The sequence below is a fragment of the Esox lucius genome, chromosome 5 (genome assembly GCF_011004845.1).
Source record: "Esox lucius isolate fEsoLuc1 chromosome 5, fEsoLuc1.pri, whole genome shotgun sequence".
NCBI classification, from domain to species: domain Eukaryota; kingdom Metazoa; phylum Chordata; class Actinopteri; order Esociformes; family Esocidae; genus Esox; species Esox lucius.
Genome location: NC_047573.1, coordinates 21,141,387 through 21,161,559, shown reverse-complemented (window position 1 = coordinate 21,161,559; position 20,173 = coordinate 21,141,387). Strand labels below are relative to the sequence as shown.

General features: G+C 43.4%; 2 protein-coding genes across 2 annotated transcripts; one reads left to right on the top strand and one right to left on the bottom strand.

Annotated features, from left to right (window-relative positions):
- The first annotated feature begins 5,694 nt into the window (after positions 1 to 5,694).
- Positions 5,695 to 9,249, top strand: agt (angiotensinogen). Its single transcript, XM_013133835.4, has 5 exons — positions 5,695 to 5,759; positions 6,424 to 7,235; positions 7,546 to 7,819; positions 8,163 to 8,319; positions 8,475 to 9,249. The coding sequence occupies exons 2-5, from the start codon at positions 6,464 to 6,466 to the stop codon at positions 8,649 to 8,651; spliced, it is 1,380 nt and encodes a 459-aa protein (XP_012989289.1). The 5' UTR covers positions 5,695 to 5,759; positions 6,424 to 6,463; the 3' UTR covers positions 8,652 to 9,249.
- Positions 9,250 to 9,388: 139 nt separating this feature from the next.
- On the bottom strand, positions 9,389 to 19,725 carry cog2 (component of oligomeric golgi complex 2). Its single transcript, XM_010888714.4, has 18 exons — positions 19,513 to 19,725; positions 18,968 to 19,129; positions 18,602 to 18,667; positions 17,396 to 17,476; positions 17,154 to 17,257; positions 16,863 to 16,971; positions 16,560 to 16,739; positions 16,025 to 16,149; positions 15,774 to 15,900; positions 14,596 to 14,735; positions 12,322 to 12,383; positions 12,078 to 12,229; positions 11,500 to 11,685; positions 11,333 to 11,405; positions 11,024 to 11,166; positions 10,528 to 10,667; positions 9,994 to 10,174; positions 9,389 to 9,864 (listed from the first exon to the last, which is right to left on the bottom strand). Exons 1-18 carry the CDS (start codon positions 19,567 to 19,569, stop codon positions 9,757 to 9,759), a joined length of 2,196 nt encoding a protein of 731 aa, XP_010887016.2. The 5' UTR covers positions 19,570 to 19,725; the 3' UTR covers positions 9,389 to 9,756.
- Between the last annotated feature and the right edge of the window lie 448 nt (positions 19,726 to 20,173).

Genomic DNA, 20,173 nt, shown 5'->3' with positions numbered 1-20,173 from the left:
AGAACCACATATTTCTGTAACAACCCCTCCCATTCACTAGTTCCGCCCTATAGTGCTGTACATTTCACTTCATATCTAAACTGGATTGGCGTTAATACAGTCATGGGAACTGTCCAATCAAAGAAGACCTTTATAGAGAATAGCTTGTTTATAGTCATAGCTACACTGAGTAATATTATCCACCACATGCTATTAACATAATCCATAATAAATAAATTTTACAGCAGATTGCTTAGCTAAGTATTCACACCTCTTGGACTTTTTCACATTTTGTTGGGTCATTTAAATTTAATTTCTCTTTTGTGTGATGATTCCAAACAACATTTTAATAGATTTGAAATAACTGATATATATTTTAAAATGACAACTCTTTCTCTGCCCCCTAATACATACAGAATCTATAAGGTCCCTCAGTCAAGCATTTTATTTCAAGTACAAAAAAAGCCCAAGGAGCATTTACATTTCAAAGGCAATGATTGGTAGATTGCGTAATAACAAATCAGACAACTAGTATCTCTTCAATCATGGTTTATGTGAATAATTATGAATGACGTATTTAACCATCTAGACACAGAAAAGACGGAGTTGTTCTTCTGAACCAAGCTTCAAGACAGGAAGAGATGTCATCATGAGAGCATAGAGGATATTAAAATGTATGTGACGGAAGAAAACATAGAATGCATCGCATCGCATCATCTTCCGCTTAATCCGGGGCCGGGTCGCGGGGGCAGCAGTCTAAGCAGGGATGCCCAGACTTCCCTCTCCCCAGACACTTCCTCCAGCTCTTCCGGGGGGACACCGAGGCGTTCCCAGGCCAGCCGGGAGACATAGTCCCTCCAGCGTGTCCTAGGTCTTCCCCGGGGTCTCTTCCCGGTGGGACGGGACCGGAACACCTTCCCAGGAAGGCTACAGGACAATAGGCAAGCAGCTTGGTGAAACAGATGCCCAAGCCACCTCAGCTGACCCCTCTCGATGTGGAGGAGCAGCGGCTCTACTCTGAGCTCCTCCCGGGTGACCGAGCTTCTCACCCTATCTCTAAGGGATCGCCCAGCCACCCTGCGGAGAAAGCTCATTTCGGCCGCCTGTATCCGGGATCTTGTCCTTTCGGTCATGACCCAAAGCTCATGACCATAGGTGAGAGTAGGAACGTAGATTGACCGGTAAATCGAGAGCTTCGCCTTACGGCTCAGCTCTTTCTTCACCACGACAGACCGATACATCGACCGCATTACTGCAGAAGCTGCACCGATCCGTCTGTCAATCTCCCGTTCCATCCTTCCCTCACTCGTGAACAGGACCCCTAGATACTTAAACTCCTCCACTTGAGGCAGGCACTCTCCACCAACCTGAAGTGGGCAAGCCACCCTTTTCCGACTGATGACCATGGCCTCGGATTTGGAGGTACTGATTTTCATCCCCACCGCTTCACACTCGGCTGCAAACCGTCCAAGTGCATGCTGAAGGTCCTGGCTTGAAGGGGCCAACACGACAACATCATCCGCAAAGAGCAGAGACGAAATCGTGTGGTCCCCAAACCTGACACCCTCCGGCCCCTGGCTGCGCCTAGAAATTCTGTCCATAAAAATTACGAACAGAACCGGTGACAAAGGGCAGCCCTGCCGGAGTCCAACATGCACAGGGAACAAGTCTGACTTACTGCCGGCAATGCGGACCAAGCTCCTGCTTCGGTCGTACAGGGACCTGACAGCCCTTAGCAAAGGACCCAGGACCCCATATTCCCGAAGCACCCTCCACAGGATGCCACGAGGGACACAGTCGAATGCCTTCTCCAAATCCACAAAACACATGTGGACTGGTTGGGCAAACTCCCATGAACCCTCCATCACCCTGTAGAGGGTATAGAGCTGGTCCAGTGTTCCGCGGCCTGGACGAAAACCACACTGTTCCTCCTGAATCCGAGGTTCTACTATCGGCCGTATTCTCCTCTCCAGAACCCTGGCATAGACTTTCCCGGGGAGGCTGAGAAGTGTGATCCCCCTATAGTTGGAACACACCCTCCGGTCCCCCTTCTTATAAAGAGGGACCACCACCCCGGTCTGCCATCCCAGAGGCACTGTCCCCGACTGCCACGCGATGTTGCACAGGCGTGTCAGCCAAGACAGCCCCACAACATCCAGAGACTTGAGGTACTCAGGGCGGATCTCATCCACCCCCGGTGCCTTGCCACCGAGGAGTTTCTTAACCACCTCGGTGACTTCAGCCCGGGTGATGGACGAGTCCACCTCTGAGCCCTCATCCTCTGCTTCCTCAATGGAAGACGTGACGGCGGGATTGAGGAGATCCTCGAAGTATTCCTTCCACCGCCCGACGACATCCTCAGTTGAGGTCAACAGCTGCCCACCTCTACTGTAAACAGCGTTGGTAGGGCACTGTTTCCCTCTCCTGAGGCGCCGGATGGTTTGCCAGAATCTCTTCGAGGCCAGCCGATAGTCCTTCTCCATGGCCTCACCGAACTCCTCCCATAGAATGGTTACACTAAATTGTAGTATATCGACAATAACGACCCAAACAAAAAATAAAGAATACAAATATGTACTGAATGTATCCTATATCCAATCAAGGCACCAAAGGCATATTGCGCTCAGAAAGGCCTCTTCAACTGTGAGGAATCTAAAACACAAATCAAGAAAATCACATTGTATGATTTTTAAGTAATTAATTTGATACATCAGGAAAGCAGAACTTAATATTTGGTACAGAAACCTTTGTTTGCAATTACAGAGATCATGTTTCCTGTAGTTCTTGACCAGGTTTGCACACACTGCAGCAGGGATTTTGGCCCACTCCTCCATACAGACCTTCTCCAGATCCTTCAGGTTTCAGGGCTGTTGCTGGGCGAGACTTCCAGCTCCCTCCAAAGATTTTCTATTGGGTTCAGGTCTGGAGACTGGCTAGGCCACTCCAGGACCTTGAGATGCTTCTTACGGAGCCACTCCTTAGTTGCCCTGGCTGTGTGTTTTGGGTCGTTGTCATGCTGGAAGACCCAGCCATGACCCATCTTCAATGCTCTTACTGAGGGAAGGAGGTTGTTGGCCAAGATCTCGCAATACAGGGCCCCATCCATCCTCCCCTCAATACGATGCAGTTGTGCTGTCCCCATTGCAGAAAAGCATCCCCAAAGAATGATGTTTCCACCTCCATGCTTCACGGTTGGGATGGTGTTCATGGGGTTGTACTCATCCTTTTTCTTCCTCCAAACACAGCGAGTGGAGTTTAGACCAAAAAGCTCTATTTTTGTCTCGTCAGACCACATGACCTTCTCCCATTCCTCCTCTGGATCATCCAGATGGTCATTGGCAAACTTCAGATGGGCCTGGACATGCGCTGGCTTGAGCAGGGGGACCTTGCGTGTGCTGCAGGATTTTAATGCATGATGGCGTAGTGTGTTACTAATGGTTTTAGAATGTGGTCCCAGCTCTCTTCAGGTCATTGACCAGGTCCTGCTGTGTAGTTCTGGGCTGATCCCTCACCTTCCTCATGATCATTAATGCCCCACGAGGTGAGATCTTGCATGGAGCCCCAGACCAAGGGAGATTGACCGTTATCTTGAACTTCTTCCATTTTCTAATAACTGCGCCAACAGTATTTGCCTTCCCACCAAGCTGCTTGCCTATTGTCCTGTAGCCCATCCCAGCCTTGTGCAGGTCTACAATTCTGTCCCTGATGTCCTTACACAGCTCTCTGGTCTTGGCCATTGTGGAGAGGTTGGAGTCTGTTAGATTGAGTGTGTGGACAGGTGTCTTTTATACAGGTAACGACTTCAAACAGGTGCAGTTAAAAGAGGTAATGAGTGGAGAACAGGAGGGCTTCTTAAAGAAAAACAGGTCTGTGAGAGACAAAATTTTTACTGGTTGGTAGGTGATCAAATACTTATGTCATGCAATAAAATGCAAATTAATTATTTAGAAATCATACAGTGTGATTTTCTGGATTTTAGTTTTAGATTACGTCTCTCACAGTTGAAGTGTACCTATGATAAAAATGACAGACCTCTACATGCTTTTTATGTAGAAAAACCTGCAAAATCTGCAGTGTATCAAATACTTGTTCTCCCCACTGTATTTTGCACAAAGACACATCCAATCTCCCCAAACAATGTCGGAAAAGGTGTTATGGTCTGATTGTTTTTCCCTGTTGTCTCCTCTGTCATGAAATGATGACCACAAAGCCACTTTCTTCCAAACTTTTTGAAAATGTAATGGCTAATTGAGGTATAATAGTGATTCCACTATGGACACATAAACAACATATTACACACCCAGCCCAGAATGGGAGGTTTTAAAAAATATGTTAATCACTGACCTAAAAAGTGGGCTTTGCACAGGACATCCCCTCAGAATTTCACTAAGCTTGAACTCTTCTGCAAGAGTGGGATGAATTTACAAAACTCAGGTATGCTAGGTTGAGAGACTTATCGAAACAAACTGCTGTAATCCAAGCAAAAGGTACTTACACAATAATTAGTTCTGGATTAGTTGTTGGGTGTTCACACTTTTGCAACCAAAGCATTGACCGTTTAAAAAGATATAGAAATATACATTTTCAGAAGTTTGTCCTGTGAATATTGATCTTTAAAAAAAAGTCTGACATTTCTATTCTTAATTTCAGCCTTTACGTAAACAAAAGCTGCATTTTCTGTAAGGTTGTGTAGACTTTTAATATCCATCCACTGTATACAGGATGTGGTACAAAAACTAATTACGCATCACAAAATATTTTGCGGAAGAAAAACAAATAGCCTAAAAATGAGTAATGCAATCCACTGTATATTACCATAATCACATTACAGGGAGAAATACAGGCCTACATGGAATAATTCTCCACAAGTGAAGTTACCACAGCAATTCATTTGGTGGCAGTATTGTTTCAGAAAATGTACATGTTTTTATTTACAGTGTACTTGCTCTACAAAGGCACAAAAATGTGGTCAAAAACACATGAACCTTTGTAATTGCGAGTAATACAATGTGTTATTAATGTGTTTATTATTGAAACCAGAACAAGGAAGTTACCCTAATAAGAAAGTTTCATAAAGCAAGAGAAATGGCAGTTCAGACTGAAGCAACTGTACTTGAGAGGGTGTGGTAACTTCACTGTGGCTGTGCTTCAGGCATATCCCCTATAACCACAGAACTGCCAGGATACAGCTGCTTCAGTACATACTTCATTTTGCCATTGTACACTGCAAGCTAATGTAACATTTTGATGGATATTAGGGCCTCGTTCTTCATATGTAATTGTTATACATTCATTCTGAATAACGATTAATGCATTACGTGGTGGTTGACATGAACAAACCTTTTTCAGAGCTATGACGAAAAACATTATTATTATATTTTGTGACATTTAGAATAATAGATGTTAAAGGGTGCCGATAGTAATGTTTGCTGCAGTAGGGCAGTAAACATTTATCAAAAACACACAGACACGCACACGTCACTTTCACATATGAACACAAAAACACTGTATTGTGAAAGTAATCCCCCAAACTTCAGCTTGCACAATCATTTGAGTAAATACATTGGGCATAAGAACAAATGAGTGGTCACCTCTTATCCATTTATTTATTAAGTACAAAACCCTCGCTGGAACAGGTCATCCCAGAATCCTCAGTGACTCACTGGACTGGTTAATGAGTAACAGATTGATTGCTTCAGTTCAATTCTTGATTTTTTTGTTTAAAAGCAGACAGCAAGTCCACTACTGTTCTCACTAGGACTCGGGGAAGCCTTCCGAGGGTAAGGCAATGCTTTCTCAATTCACTTTCAATGTACAGAGATACCATATTTGAAGTAATAACGTGACAGGCAGTTGGAAATTATGAAATGAGAGAGAGAATATGAATTGTCTTAAAAAGAAAATGTTGGTTTAAAAATATTTTTTTTCCATGTTTGACTTGTATCTAGAAGCAATATATATTTTTTTAGAAACAAAAGTTGCGTACTTGTAACTAGTTGAAGAAAATGTAAGGAGAATAAAAACGATCAAACAGCACGCTGTCGACATTTGCACGCTGCATCCAGGCCATGCATTTCTAAAAATGTACATTGACCAATTACATACAGACTTTTGTATTTATTAGGAATGTCTCTAACAATGTGATTGAGAATTGACTAAAATGTTCATCTCTGAACTTAAAGGCTTGACTGAAATTTGAATATATTTAAAGTTAATTTGATAATAAGAGGGAGTTAAATAATAATTTAGATGTGGAATTAACCCCAAAATCATGGTCAGTCCTTCATGGCCTAACGTTTAACACACTGACACTCTGGTTGAAGGAAAGTGTTTTTCTGTGCAAAAGGAAATAAATGTATCTTGACAGACAGACTTAGCGAAATACCATGGACATGGTTTGAAATGCAGGACAGAATTAACCAACAGAGTTCTTTCTCTTCATAGAAACATTTCAAAGGAGATTTCAAACCAAAGAATTTGGAAAATGCGCTACATATTTTTGTCTTTGCTCCTCGCCTCCTGGCTCTCGGTGGGACTGGCGAACCGTGTCTACGTCCACCCATTCCACCTCTTTGCTTCTGAGAATGTCAGCTGTGAGACCATCATAAGCGAAGTGAACAGAACCCTGGAGACAGTCCCGTTGACCCCCATTGACAATGACAGCATTGCCCCAGACACTCGGGCCCCCTCAGACACTGACGGACTGAAACAGAACGTCACTCAGCGTACTGCCGTTCTGGCCGAGCTGCTCAACTCGCTGGGGCTCCGCATGTACCAGACTCTGAGCCACAAGCATAAGGACTCCAACACATTGCTCTCTCCCATGAACTCCTATGGCACCCTGGTCACGTTGTATCTTGGGGCCTCCAAGAAAACAGCCATCCCTTATCAGCAACTGCTTGGCCTGAACAGGGACACTGACAGAGAAGACTGTGTCTCCTTAGTGGACGGGCACAATGTCCTCCGCACTCTACAGGACATTAACTCCCTGGTGGATGGGCCCACGGATGAGATTGACACTAGGGTGTGGGCCTTTGTTCGTCAGGGAGCCGACCTCTCCAAGGACTTTGTCCAAGGCACCAAGGATTTTTCTGATACCTCATACATCAGAGCAGTAAATTTTTCAGATCCAGAGAAGGCCGAGATCCAGGTAAACCCTTTCGTCCAGATGACTTCAGCGGGGAAAATCACAAACCTGTTCAAGGACCTCAGCCCCATCACCGATCTCTTATTTGTCAGCTCTGTCCATTTTAAAGGTAAGCACTTGATGTTCAGGCCAAATGAACATGTGCAGAATAGCATCAACATATCACAGCATCAGACAGTATCAATACAACTAAATGCCCTTCATTCACTCTCAGAAAGATAGGTTCCACATGTTTGGGTTTCACGCAGAACCTTCAATTCAATGGAGAGTTCTACATGACCCTCAGGAGTCCTACCCAGAACCAAAATAGGGTTATTCAAAAGACTCCCCCCAAGGGTGAAGCCAAATAACCCTTCTGAGTGTGTAAGCCATGTGCTTTCATTGCTGACTGCCCTACATAGCTGTTTTCCCCTTTTCAGGCAACTGGAGGACAGCATTCCAGCCGGAGAAAACGACCATGCAGGAATTCAAGGTCGACGAGACGACAACAGTCTCAGTTCCACTCATGACCCACACAGGCAACTACAAGTACCTGAATGATAAGAGCAGAAAGTGCAAAGTGGTGAAACTGGCTCTGAGCAAACGGGCGTACATGCTCCTGGTGCTGCCCGATGAGGGAAGCAGCCTGAATGACTTGGAGGCTAAGCTACGGTCAGACGTAATCTCTGGCTGGCACAGCCACCTGAAGGAGGGGTAAGTGACTAAAGATTGTTCAGATGGGTCACTATGCCTACAAGTCAACTTTGAGTCACTTAAATGTGCTGCATTTCAGACAGCATTAAACAAGGAAAACTAGCTGAATATAGTAGTGTTGCAACATAAATTGCTTATATACAGTATATGTATATATTACAGTACGAGTGCATATGTCGGTGTGTATCATTTTGTTATGCAATCGTTTTTTTTTTTGGTATTAATCCCACACTTTCCACAAATATTTAAAGACATAAAAGCGATCAATTCATTGTAAGCTACCAGGATGTTAATATGGAGAGAAATAACCACTGTTCAATCTGTTCTGGTGTTTTCCATGTAGGTTTCTGGAACTGTCTCTGCCAAAATTCTCCATGTCAGCCTTGACTGACCTGAGGTCATTGCTCTCTGACATGGCAGCTGAGATTGAGAAACGTCTACTGGGTTCAGAAGCGGAGTTTGAGAGACTCAGTAGCAAGAAGCCGTTCAATGTAGATAAGGTAAAATGCATTTACATAAACATATGATAGGGAGCAGATTGACTTCATGAACTCTACCTGTGCAGTGTAGTGAACACAAAAAGACCAAAGAGAAATAATAGATCATTAGAATGGAGTGTTTAACAACTGTATTGAATTGTATGACTTTTGTTCAGGTGTTCAACAAGGCAGCATTTGAGATGTCTGAAGATGGCGCTGAGATCCAAGACAAGACCCAAGATGGTGGCATTCCTCTTAAACTTACAGTCAACAGGCCCTTCTTCTTTGCTATTGTAGAGGGAAACTCCAATGCAATTCTCATGTTGGGAAAAATAAAAGACCCATCCCTTTAGGGCTTTTTACAGCAATACAAATCACTGACCAACAGCACAAGAACGGCCTTGAAAACAACCTGGATCAGTAGAACGGGCATGAAAACAACCTGGATCGGTAGAACGGGCATGAAAACAACCTGGATCGGTAGAACAGGCATGAAAACAACCTGGATCAGTAGAACAGGCATGAAAACTACCTGGATCAGTAGAACAGGCATGAAAACAACCTGGATCAGTACTTTTTTTGTACCGAAAGATCAAAACATTATTGCATTTTCCTTTACTGGTATGATAATTTATTCCTGGAGTTAGGAACTTGTGTGTGTCAGGTTTGTAAAGTAACACTGTATTACAGTGAATGAAGAATGTGAAGTACATTGTAAAATTAAATCAGTGTACTGTAAATACTATGACAAATGTAGAAAGGCTTCCACAGGATTATTCAAAGGTGAGTTAGTAGTTATTTTATGAAGAGTTTATTAGATTTTTTTGTCAAGATCTGTGATAAATAAAATTGTTACTCATTACCGTGGAAATACAGATCTTTTGATAAACCCTTCCGACTAAAATGTACCATATTTTTCCTGAGAATTAAAGTTTGGGGTATCAATGTTAATCATTTATGACTATCCTCTTCCCAAAACCAGACTGATTGAAGACAAATAAACTAAATGTCACTGAACTTAGTTACATTAGTTCAGCTTTTGGAACAACTGACCTTAAATAACTTTTACACAACATACTACACACTGAAGTTGTATCCAAAGCTTTTATAACCAATTTTATTACAGCTTTGATTCACTTAATCTTAATTTAAAATGTACAATATTGCATCCTTCAAGAGCTCTGTTCTTACTGTACAATACAATTTCCCTTAACCAAAAGTAAAAACAATTTGCTGCCCTGGTCTTCTTTCAGCAATTCTCAGGCAGGTGAACCTCCAGGAAACCCCCTTTGACCCCATTACATCAGCACTGTGTCAGTCAAGTGGGCAGTATTGACTGCTATTGTAACTAACATTTTGAAATTCTCCTGATTTCAACATCTCCCTTTGTTTTTGGGTTAAGACCGTTTTTCTCTCAACCTGAGCACGCACACACGTTCATTCCTCCGGTGTCCTGGGTTACGGTACAGCCTGCTCTAATTGAGCCACGTCCCGCGCTCCCTGGACCAAGTCATTCAGCGCGGAGAACATTGTAATGTCAGCAGGCTGCAGACCCATCTTCTGAATCTGCCATTGGAAAGAAACATCCATATTCCATTAGAAGCTAACCATGACAGCAACCATTCGGTTTTTTCCCTAGGCTATGTTCCTTCAACCAAAAGTTAACACTGGTGCTCTCTAACGAGGGGGCCCCACCTGCTCTCCCAGGTACTCCACATCCAGGGCCAGCTGCAGGCGGATCTTACTGTCATCCGTGGGGCCTCCGGCCGGGCCTGTGGTGTTGGCGGTCGCCGATTTCCTGGCTTGTTTCAGTCTTTTTAAACTCTCCTCCATCTTCTTCACAGAACTCAAGACGTCTGATATCGTATCAAAATATCTGCCCAAAGTCAAGAGGGAAAATGACAAACTTGTGCTTAGCGGAGCGGAACGAAAAGCCACTGAAGTCAGTGAGGTGGACTGACCTTGAGTTCAATGGAATTACATGGTTAGTCGGTGTCCTTGTGTGATGCCGTTGTTAGAACCAAACATTGGAACAGGCAGCTCTGCTCTCAGGTAGAACCAGCAGACGAGGCAGCTTTCGATCTTTTAAAATGTCATTATAACACAATGCTAGGGCTAAGAACTAAGAGGTCCATTTCATACCAGAATTAGCCTCAAATGATCTTCTCTCCCCATTCATGAGACTCGGGCCAAATCAGACGTCCAACAGACAGCAGTGTCCACACCTACCTGTGGGTGCAGTCATTGAGGGTGACCCGTAGCCAGTCCTGGGCGATGGTGGGCTTCACCATGTCTTTGGAGTCGCTCAGGAGTTGGTGCAGCGGCCGCAAGGCATTGTCCATGTAGGCGGAGGCTCTGGACGGCACGTCCTGTACAGGGGACGGGATAATCGGAAAGAACATTCTTTGTAAGTCGGTGAGTGTGAACTGTTGTAAAATGACCGGCTCAAATTTAGTTCAAAACTCCTCACTGAGAGACCTCAAAGTAGCTGTTCCATTGCAAAGGCTGTGGCTTCTGCGGAGCAAAGGAAACTGCTTTGTTTGTGACCGACGTTGACATGTTCCTATAGGGCCGCTGGTTCAAGCCCGTTGGGGTGCATTCAGACATGAGCACTCGATATACTGGAGCCGTACAACAGATGTTCTCTAATCATCTCCAGAACGCGGAAGCCCGAAAGGAGCACTATTCTACTGCTGAGAGGGCGGGGATGGAGGGGCCTTCCCACCTTGTTGGTTCTGCGGTACAACCGGGGGGTCTCGGAGGCACTCTTCAGGAAGCGGCAGCACCTCTCTGTGAGATGTTGAGTCATCTTTCTGTTCAGAGTGGGAATGCAGCCAGACAAGGAGCCTTTGGAGTCCTCTAGTGCCTCTGGGTAAAGAATGCAAGGCAGAGAGGGAAAGTTCTAGAGGGTTTCAAAAGTCAATAGGAACTGAATTTCAGAAACATTTCCATAAGAGCTGATGGAAAACGTATCACTGACTGGAAGAACTTATAGATTTGTGCATTTGATATTTCATGCACGATGATGACATACCAGAAACAATGGTGAAATTTTTGTACCCAATAACCTCCAGTCTCCGCTTTATCGTCTCAGAAAGTTCTGGAATCTGTAAGAAAGGCAAACATTTAATGGTGAAGACATATGACACATCAAATAATCGAATAATACACACATTAATAAAAAAGGCCCATATCACTAACCTGGTCCTGCAGTTTGTCTACATCGGAGGCTATAAAGACCAGCTGTTTTGTCGAAAGTGTTGCTGGGCTCCCGCTCTCGCTGCCCGCATCATCCTGAGAGGTGCGACTTGACGTGGAAGAGGCGGAGCTGGGAAGGGGCCTCACAGGGTCTTTACTGACCTCAGCGGAGGGAGATTTAGTCAACACCTGAAAGTCAGGGCATAGAAAACACATATTATGATGACTTTCTAGGATCATCTTTTGCCTTCATAGTATTCCCATTTTGGAGGAATGTTAAAATGTTATGTTAGAGGAGGGCTAAGTTCCCGGGTTATATGAAGGTTAGGTTATGCTGGACAAAGTTTGGTTTACCATGGTGGAGTTTACGTTGTTAGGCTGGCTTCTGTCGGACAGAAGGCTGGCTTATGTCGGACATAGACTATGTCGTCATGTGGAGGAAAGTTAAGTTATGCTGGCAGAAGTTTCGGTTATCATGGTGGAGGAAGTGAAGGCTGGAGTGTTGGAGATTCACTGGATTATGTTGGAGATACGTTAGGTAGTGTTAGACAAATGATAAGTTTCCTTCTTGGAGGTCATACCTCAGTCAGGAACTTGGAGTAGCGTGAGATAAGCTGCAGGGTGAGCTTCCAGAAGCGGTGAGCCAGAGGGGGCAGGTAGATGTTCTCCTCCCAGCACTTGAGCAGGCTGTTCCACAACACCTGAGACACCAGCAGGTGGTAGGAACTGCCCGCTGTGGGGACAGTGAAGAGAGGAGCTACAAAATCAGTACAAGCCAGGAATAACACATCCATTATTACATCATTACGGAGTGTAGCTACAGACCTGGCGCTGCTTCTAAGCCGTCAGCAATAGCATTCTCTAAACACATAGCGATTTCCTTGTACCTGTGACAGACATGGGTAAGAACAAGTCAATACATGGCTGTTGGACACTGTTTTACTAGCCAAACAGTTGGAACTGATCAATCATTTTCCCATTTTACATTTTCTTGGAAATGGCATTGCAACAGAGGATGACAATTGTGCTATATGTGCCAGAGAAAGTTTTTTTAAATTGACTGAAAAAAGACATTTGTTACATAACATAGCTGTGACAGGAATAAAAGCACACTTAATAGGTAAAGTGTGTGTGGCATGATTGACTTTCTATTGTGAAACATGCGTGGGCTGGTTGACACACAGTGTCCAACAACCTTCACTGTGATTCTAAAAAGCGATCAATATTTCCTTTAGGGGTATTTATCAGGAGGCCTTGGCAAAAAATAAATTGGGATTAAGCTGGACACAGCAATAAAGCAACTCTTAAATCTGAAATATATGATTCATATGGTTGTCACATACATCTGTATACATAACATTATATCCCAAGGACATCCATGAAGTAAAATGGAAAACTGGATATAAGCAGTAGGTAGCAATTGTAAAGGGAGCGAAGTTCAAATCTTTTTCAGGATTATTTTGAGTTATTTTGGAACTCACTTCTAAATCTGCGCAGTTCGTGTTGCGTAACCAAACCTCCAAAACTCCACGGAGCCTGGTTCTCAAGGTTATTAGTGTTAACACCACTTTCTAGTGCTACACTGTTTCATTGGTATTTCAGTACGTGTAGCCACACAGCCTGCACAGACAACCAAGAGCTGAACAACCCTGAACATACCACAGCTAAAGTAGCTAATCTGTTTTCTTCAAACGCACAAAAAGTCACATTTTATTAAAAGCTGCCCAAAAACCTTTCACCTTCAGAATTTTACTTGGAGCTAGTCAGCCAATCAAATATCCGAAATGGAACTTCGACCAAAACAACTACACTCACCTAAAGGATTATTAGGAACACCATACTAATACTGTGTTTGACCCCCTTTCGCCTTCAGAACTGCCTTAATTCTATGTGGCATTGATTCAACAAGGTGCTGAAAGCATTCTTTAGAAATGTTGGCCCATATTGATAGGATAGCATCTTGCAGTTGATGGAGATTTGTGGGATGCACATCCAGGGCACGAAGCTCCCGTTCCACCACATCCCAAAGATGCTCTATTGGGTTGAGATCGGGTGATTGTGGGGGCCATTTCAGTACAGTGAACTTATTGTCATGTTCAAGAAACCAATTTGAAATGATTCCAGCTTTGTGACATGGTGCATTATCCTGCTGGAAGTAGCCATCAGAGGATGGGTACATGGTGGTCATAAAGGGATGGACATGGTCAGAAACAATTCTCAAGTAGGCCGTGGCATTTAAACGATGCCCAATTGGCACTAAGGTGCCTAAAGTGTGCCAAGAAAACATCCCCCACACCATTACACCACCACCACCAGCCTGCATAGTGGTAACAAGGCATGATGGATCCATGTTCTCATTCTGTTTACGCCAAATTCTGACTCTACCATCTGAATGTCTCAACAGAAATTGAGACTCATCAGACCAGGCAACATTCTTCCAGTCTTCAACTGTCCAATTTTGGTGAGCTCGTGCAAATTGTAGCCTTTTTTTCCTATTTGTAGTGGAGATGAGTGGTACCCGGTGGGGTCTTCTGCTGTTGTAGCGCATCTGCCTCAAGGTTGTGCGTGTTGTGGCTTCACAAATGCTTTGCTGCATACCTCGGTTGAAACGACTGTTTTTTCAGTCAAAGTTGCTCTTCCATCAGCTTGAATCAGGTGGCCCATTCTCCTCTGACCTCTAGCACCAACAAGGTATTTTTGCCCACAGGACTGCCGCATACTGGATGTTTTTCCCTTTTCACACCAATCTTTGTAAACCCTAGAAATGGTTGTGCGTGAAAATCCCAGTAACTGAGAAGATTGTGAAATACTCAGACCGGCCCGTCTGGCACCAACAACCATGCCACGCATGGTTCAGGAGATTGTCTTGACCGGGACCACACCCCTAAATGCATTGAAGCAACTGCCATGTGATTGGTTCATTAGATAATTGCATTAATGAGAAATTGAACAGGTGTTCCTAATAATCCTTTAGGTGAGTGTAAATGGATGATGCTTCAAGCCTAAAAATAAGTCAAAAACGAGGTCCTACATGCTAGAAACCTCACTTGAGATATTACATACAATAATTTGAATTAAATTGCCAGAGAAGCTGCTCACCGGAGCTGGAAGTAGACTGGCAGGTTCCACTTGTTGTAGAAGCTCTGATAGGAAGGGTGAGCTCTTAATCTCCTCACGCTGGCCTGGGAGCCACACTGCCTCTCAAACCTCCTCACAAAGTCCATGCTGACAGTGTACCTCTGCACAACACAGCCGAAAGGGATAGAATGAGAATTAGGCCTCCCTTTCTGACAAGGAAAAAGACATCTCAAGGATAGTGTAAGAGCACGAGCAAGAAAATAAATGAGGGCAAAGAATGCTCGGAGGAGTTTGACCAGATGGTTCCCAGAGTAGCCAGAGAACCCGTATTTACCACGGCACTATTCAATCAGGTGTGAAACCACTTTTGATTTAGTTTAATAAAATACATGCGGTTAAAAATAGGAGCAACCTTTTTTTTCCTCTCATACCCATTTGTCTCATGACCTGCCAATTTGCACACCATTTCTCATCTATCACACTGGAGTTCTGAACAAAGCTCAAGGCACATTCCCCACTTTTCTCCCCGGAAGGCAATTCATTCTGCAAGTCTCAAATAATGGGAGCAGCCTATGCGTAAAGACGGTGATGTGACATGCTGTAGCGCATGAAAACAAGGCGATCTTCAGGTCTGACAATCTGCTCCTTACAGAAGCTGCATACAGTTCAGGCAACTGTAGTTTCAGTACCTGAAAGGAAACAGGCCCTTCTAGCATTCAGATAGTGAAGCATCCTACTACACACACTGTCGCTTTGCTCGAGGTAAGCTAAGTGGTGAAGTGAATTTATAGCCCATTTCTTACTGAAAAATGTGATCCAATAACATATTTAACAGGCAATAATAAATAAAACAACGGTTGAAATACATTTACAATATGAGACCTACCGGTGCTTAAGACAGGACAACACGATGTTGTAAAGCAAGCAGTCTTGTGAATGCTACGGCCCAATCAGGTGACTTCCTCAGTGTTTAACAACACCGCCCCCACCACCCACAAGTACAAGGCTGTAGACGTCAATTTCATCCTTCCCAAGGCAAACACTTTTTGTTAAACCATGTGACCTGAGTTCATAGGATGAGCCCACTCACACCATAAAAGACGCAGAGATTTAACTAGTAAGGTTATTAGATCTGGATTTCCCCCCCGTCACACCAATCAGGGAGCTGTGGGGGCACCTCTAGTACCTACATCACATACCTCATAAAACGTGTCAGGGTTGCCAGGGTTGAAGAGAAAGCAGATTCTCTCCTCGATACCTTTGATGATTTCCGGCCAGACCGAGTTCACCAAGAAGTCGTATCCAGGCACAATATCTGCCTTTTCACTGTAAAGAAGGGCACGGGCGTAAAACACATTTGCAGGCTATGCATTTGTAATGAGCATTCCACTGTTTAGCATCTTCCACCTGTAGTAAAGGAAGACTTCCAGGTTTCAGTTATGGCGTGTACCTTGACAGGGCCATTCCAGTCACCTCACGGAGCAGTCTGCAGTGATGAGGCACAAACTCTAGGAGCTTGGTGTACATCCTTTGAAGGCCACTTGGGGTGGACTTGGCCAACATCTCTACAATGACCTGTCGTCGACAACACAATAATGACACGTATCGTTATTTTACAGTAAAGGATAAACGTCCATGTCTGAAGCAGAACACAGTCAAACAACTCAAATCTTGTTTTACATTTTACAAAGATATTGGAGAGCTGGTCACTATGGCCATGTTTATACAGGCAGATCGGTTGTGACATTTGTTCTGTCCACTAATTGGCATTTATCGGACCAGTTCTTTCTCCAATACTCAGGGAAAGGTTTGTAAACTCGGTTGCCAGTGAATGTGCTGCCTCAGAGCTGATTTCCCAGAAACCAGATAACGCATAAACCCGGATTAAAAAGCAATAAACATGTGCTTTTTATTCCAGGAATAGGCTTAATCTGGCTAAATACACTCTTCGTAGGCCTGACTGTTCCCCTGCCACACAACTGTACCTCATCCACATAGGGCTTGACCAGGACTTGTCCCACCAGAGCCTCCGCGTCCCTGGTCTTGTCAATGGTGGCATAGGTGCGTAGGCAGTGTCGTACAATGTCCACATTGGATGTCTGGAGGCCCTGTATAAGGAGGCCCTCCAGAGACTGCTGCAGCATAGACGTGATGCCGGCGATTCGCTAAAACATAAACCGTACACAGACATGCCGTCGATAAATGATCAACCATTGACCTAGTCTGGTTTGGGTACTGACAAAAACCCACAATTTGGCAGCCAGGGTGAATGATGTGACTGGACTTACAGGCCTGACTTTGTCAAGCAGGGGCATGCCTTTGCTTTGGACAGCATGGAACTGCAGCTGGTTGAATTCTGTAGCGATCCTCTCCAGAATTTGGCCAGCTAAGAGAGGACTTAAAAATAAAAAAAGAAGTTAATTAGGAAACAAACACACACCGACACAGGACTCTCTGGAAATATGAAAAGCATGGCCAAAATCTATGGGAACAATGCCATCTTTTTTGAGAGTTCGCTGTATCATTAACTGAAAAACATCAGTATGCTAGAGTGACTGTATGTCAAATCCTTAACATACCTGCTTATTTCAAGAGATGTTGAATCTTTTGAGTTCTGGGAATGTAGGATTTTTTCAATCTTCTCCACTGATCGAACAACTTGGATAAGTCTCATAACGCACATCTTGTTTAGGGCAACAATGACATGAGAAATCAGTTTGAGAAAACTTGTCTAACATAAATGTGATCTATAAACTGTTGTCCTAAATTAATTGCAAAACTAAAAGCATCTCTGGCATTCAGCTACAGACATGTATGTAACCTTTTTCTTTTGCAAGTCATCTTGCTTGGAGAGCTGGTTGTCAATGGCTTGGATCACCTCACTTACAGATGTCCTCAAACTCTGAAAAAGCAATGGAAAAGAAAAATAACACATTCAGTGCTATGAGAAAGTATGTCTCATTTATGATTCTCTATTTCTGCATACTCTCTTAAGATAATGTTAAGATCTGATATTCAATACCTAAATGAACAAATAAAACAAAGGATTTGTTAACTTTCAAACTCTATGAAAGGTGTTATTAAAACTGAATATATTGTTAAAACACCAAAAACTACAATTCATTCATTCATTCATTCATTCATTCATTCATCTTCTTCCGCTTCATCCGGGGCCGGGTCGCGGGGGCAGCAGTCTAAGCAGGGATGCCCAGACTTCCCTCTCCCTAGACACTTCCTCCAGCTCTTCCGGGGGGACACCGAGACGTTCCCAGGCCAGCCGGGAGACATAGTCCCTCCAGCGTGTCCTAGGTCTTCCCCGGGGTCTCCTCCCGGTGGGACGGGACCGGAACCCCTTCCCAGGAAGGGGTTCCGGAGGCATCCGAAACAGATGCCCAAGCCACCTCAGCTGACCCCTCTCGATGTGGAGGAGCAGCGGCTCTACTCTGAGCTCCTCCCGGGTGAACGAACTTCTCACCCTATCTCTAAGGGATCCCGGATACAGGCAGCCGAAATGAGCTTTCTCCACAGGGTGGCTGGGCGAAAAACTACAATTCCTATCTCCAAATCATGACCTGAGATTTCATGCTTGCTCAAGGCTTGTCCCTTGCCCAGATAAGAACAAGGAATGCATCAGCCAATCGTTATGGGAAACTGAGTGCCTAGACCTCACATTTCATTTTGAATTGAAGCTTAATGTGGCTAAATTTTCTTTCCTTCGCTTCACTGTCCAAAAAAGTCTTTCTCTGAATAAATAATTTGAATTTAATGTGTTCTGATTAATATGATGATCGAATGAGTCAGATTTATAGATTATCAGAATAGTAGCTGTTAGTTGGAGCCCTAATCTGAAAATTGACAATGGAGAAAATGCAAACAGAAAAAAAGAAAATGTGTGGAAAAAAACTTTTGTTAAACAAAGCAAACAGTGTGACCAAGCCAAAAGAAATTAAAGTGAAAGAAACTGATGAGATGTGTTTACAAACATTCTAAAATGTAAGAGGAAACAATTGTTGAACTGAGCACATACCAGCACCTCTTCCCTCAACTGACCCAGTGGTACGGAAAGCTGGTTCAAGGCTTTGTCCATTCCAACCTAAGGAGATATAGATCAATTTTATGATCCATTATTCCCAATATCATGCCATACCACTGGAGCTATATACGTATTTTAAATATCTTAAACCAATGTGGGACAAGACAAACTGATTTATATTATTCACATTAAGCAGATTCCCGCTGTATTTCTGAGGGAAATCTATTCATTTTGATTATCATAAAATATAACTGCCATCTTGGCTGCAAATGCATGGTTGTACAATTTCAGTAGCTAATGTCACTTGTAAGTAGGGAACAGTGTGGCTTGGACTAGATCGTGACAGCCGTAAGACCTCACCAGATTGGTCGACAGGTTGACAAAGTCTGCATAGTCTTTGTTGATGAGCTCAACCATTGCTGTTTTAAGCAACTTGTAATACATCTCAAGGTCCTCGCGCATCTCCTCAAGTTGGACATGCTTTCTGCAATCTGCAACAAACTGGTCCACGTCGAAATCATCCTGAATGTGAGAACAGGAAAACACATTATGTTTATAGATGGAATAAAGAGACGTGCAGGTAACAATGCTGCTAGCTAAGTATAGAATAATCATGCAAATTCTGTCCTGCAAAGAAAAAAAAAACTTGTTAGCTAAGTTTGCTATGTGCTTACAGTTTCTAATCGGGCTATTAACAGCTTGATAAACACGTTTACTACATTTGTGGAAACGAATTTATGCGTATGTAATCTATGTCCTTTACAAGATGTCATAAAAAATTTAGTTTAGATCACTGCTAACGTTAGAGAATTTAAATATGGGAATTCTAGCTAGCTAACATTGACTAGCTACAGTACAGCAGCTAGCTAAAGTTAGCCATTCTACTGGTCATATTGGTTTAATACCTTCATAAACACGTCCTTGTCGAAACAAAGAGAATCCGGTCCCTTTGGCAGATTCATCTTACATTCGTCCTATCCTTGAAACTGGGAAATGTAGGACATGTAGTTATAACAGAAAGTCAAGAAAGGATACAAAATAATTTCTGAAGAATGACAGATCAAAAGTATCCAATTATACTTCCGCAAACATGGCAGGATGCTGTACCAACAAATAAGATGAGTGGCTAAGTGCATCGAGTGAATCGTCTACTGCACCCCCCACAGGTCGCCTGAAGTAGGGATGCTTTGCTTATTCTAAGCCGTTCGAAGCACGAGGTCTTTGAAATAAATTTCATCCTATTTATGTTGAACCTGGTTTTAAAATTATTGAACTGTCATTGAATATACGAATTAATTGATCATAACTGTATTTTATATTCGAATTAGCCGTTTCTATTGCATCAGACATGAACAATAAGACACAAGGCAGAGTTGTATCATAAATACAGTAATATAGGTAAATTGCGTTGTTCGGCCGGACGCTATAGCATACATTATATGCACCATATTTGATGTTACATTGGGTTATTAACGCTGTTGGTCAGTAAACCAGATCAGCTGATCAAGTAGATAAGGCGTAGCCTATTCATGGTCCTGACTAGCTTCTATAGCCACAAAGACTAGA

Excerpts from the sequence above, each read along its gene's own strand:
- agt (XM_013133835.4), top strand. The coding sequence starts at position 6,464 with ATGCGCTACATATTTTTGTCTTTGCTCCTCGCCTCCTGGCTCTCGGTG. Across the intron at positions 7,236-7,545 it reads CAGCTCTGTCCATTTTAAAG|GCAACTGGAGGACAGCATTC; the intron begins GTAAGCACTTGA and ends TCCCCTTTTCAG. Across the intron at positions 8,320-8,474 it reads AGCCGTTCAATGTAGATAAG|GTGTTCAACAAGGCAGCATT; the intron begins GTAAAATGCATT and ends ACTTTTGTTCAG.
- cog2 (XM_010888714.4), bottom strand. The coding sequence starts at position 19,569 with ATGAATCTGCCAAAGGGACCGGATTCTCTTTGTTTCGACAAGGACGTG. Across the intron at positions 14,736-15,773 it reads ACCCTGACACGTTTTATGAG|AGGTACACTGTCAGCATGGA; the intron begins GTATGTGATGTA and ends TGTGTTGTGCAG. Across the intron at positions 11,167-11,332 it reads AAATTTCACCATTGTTTCTG|AGGCACTAGAGGACTCCAAA; the intron begins GTATGTCATCAT and ends TTCTTTACCCAG.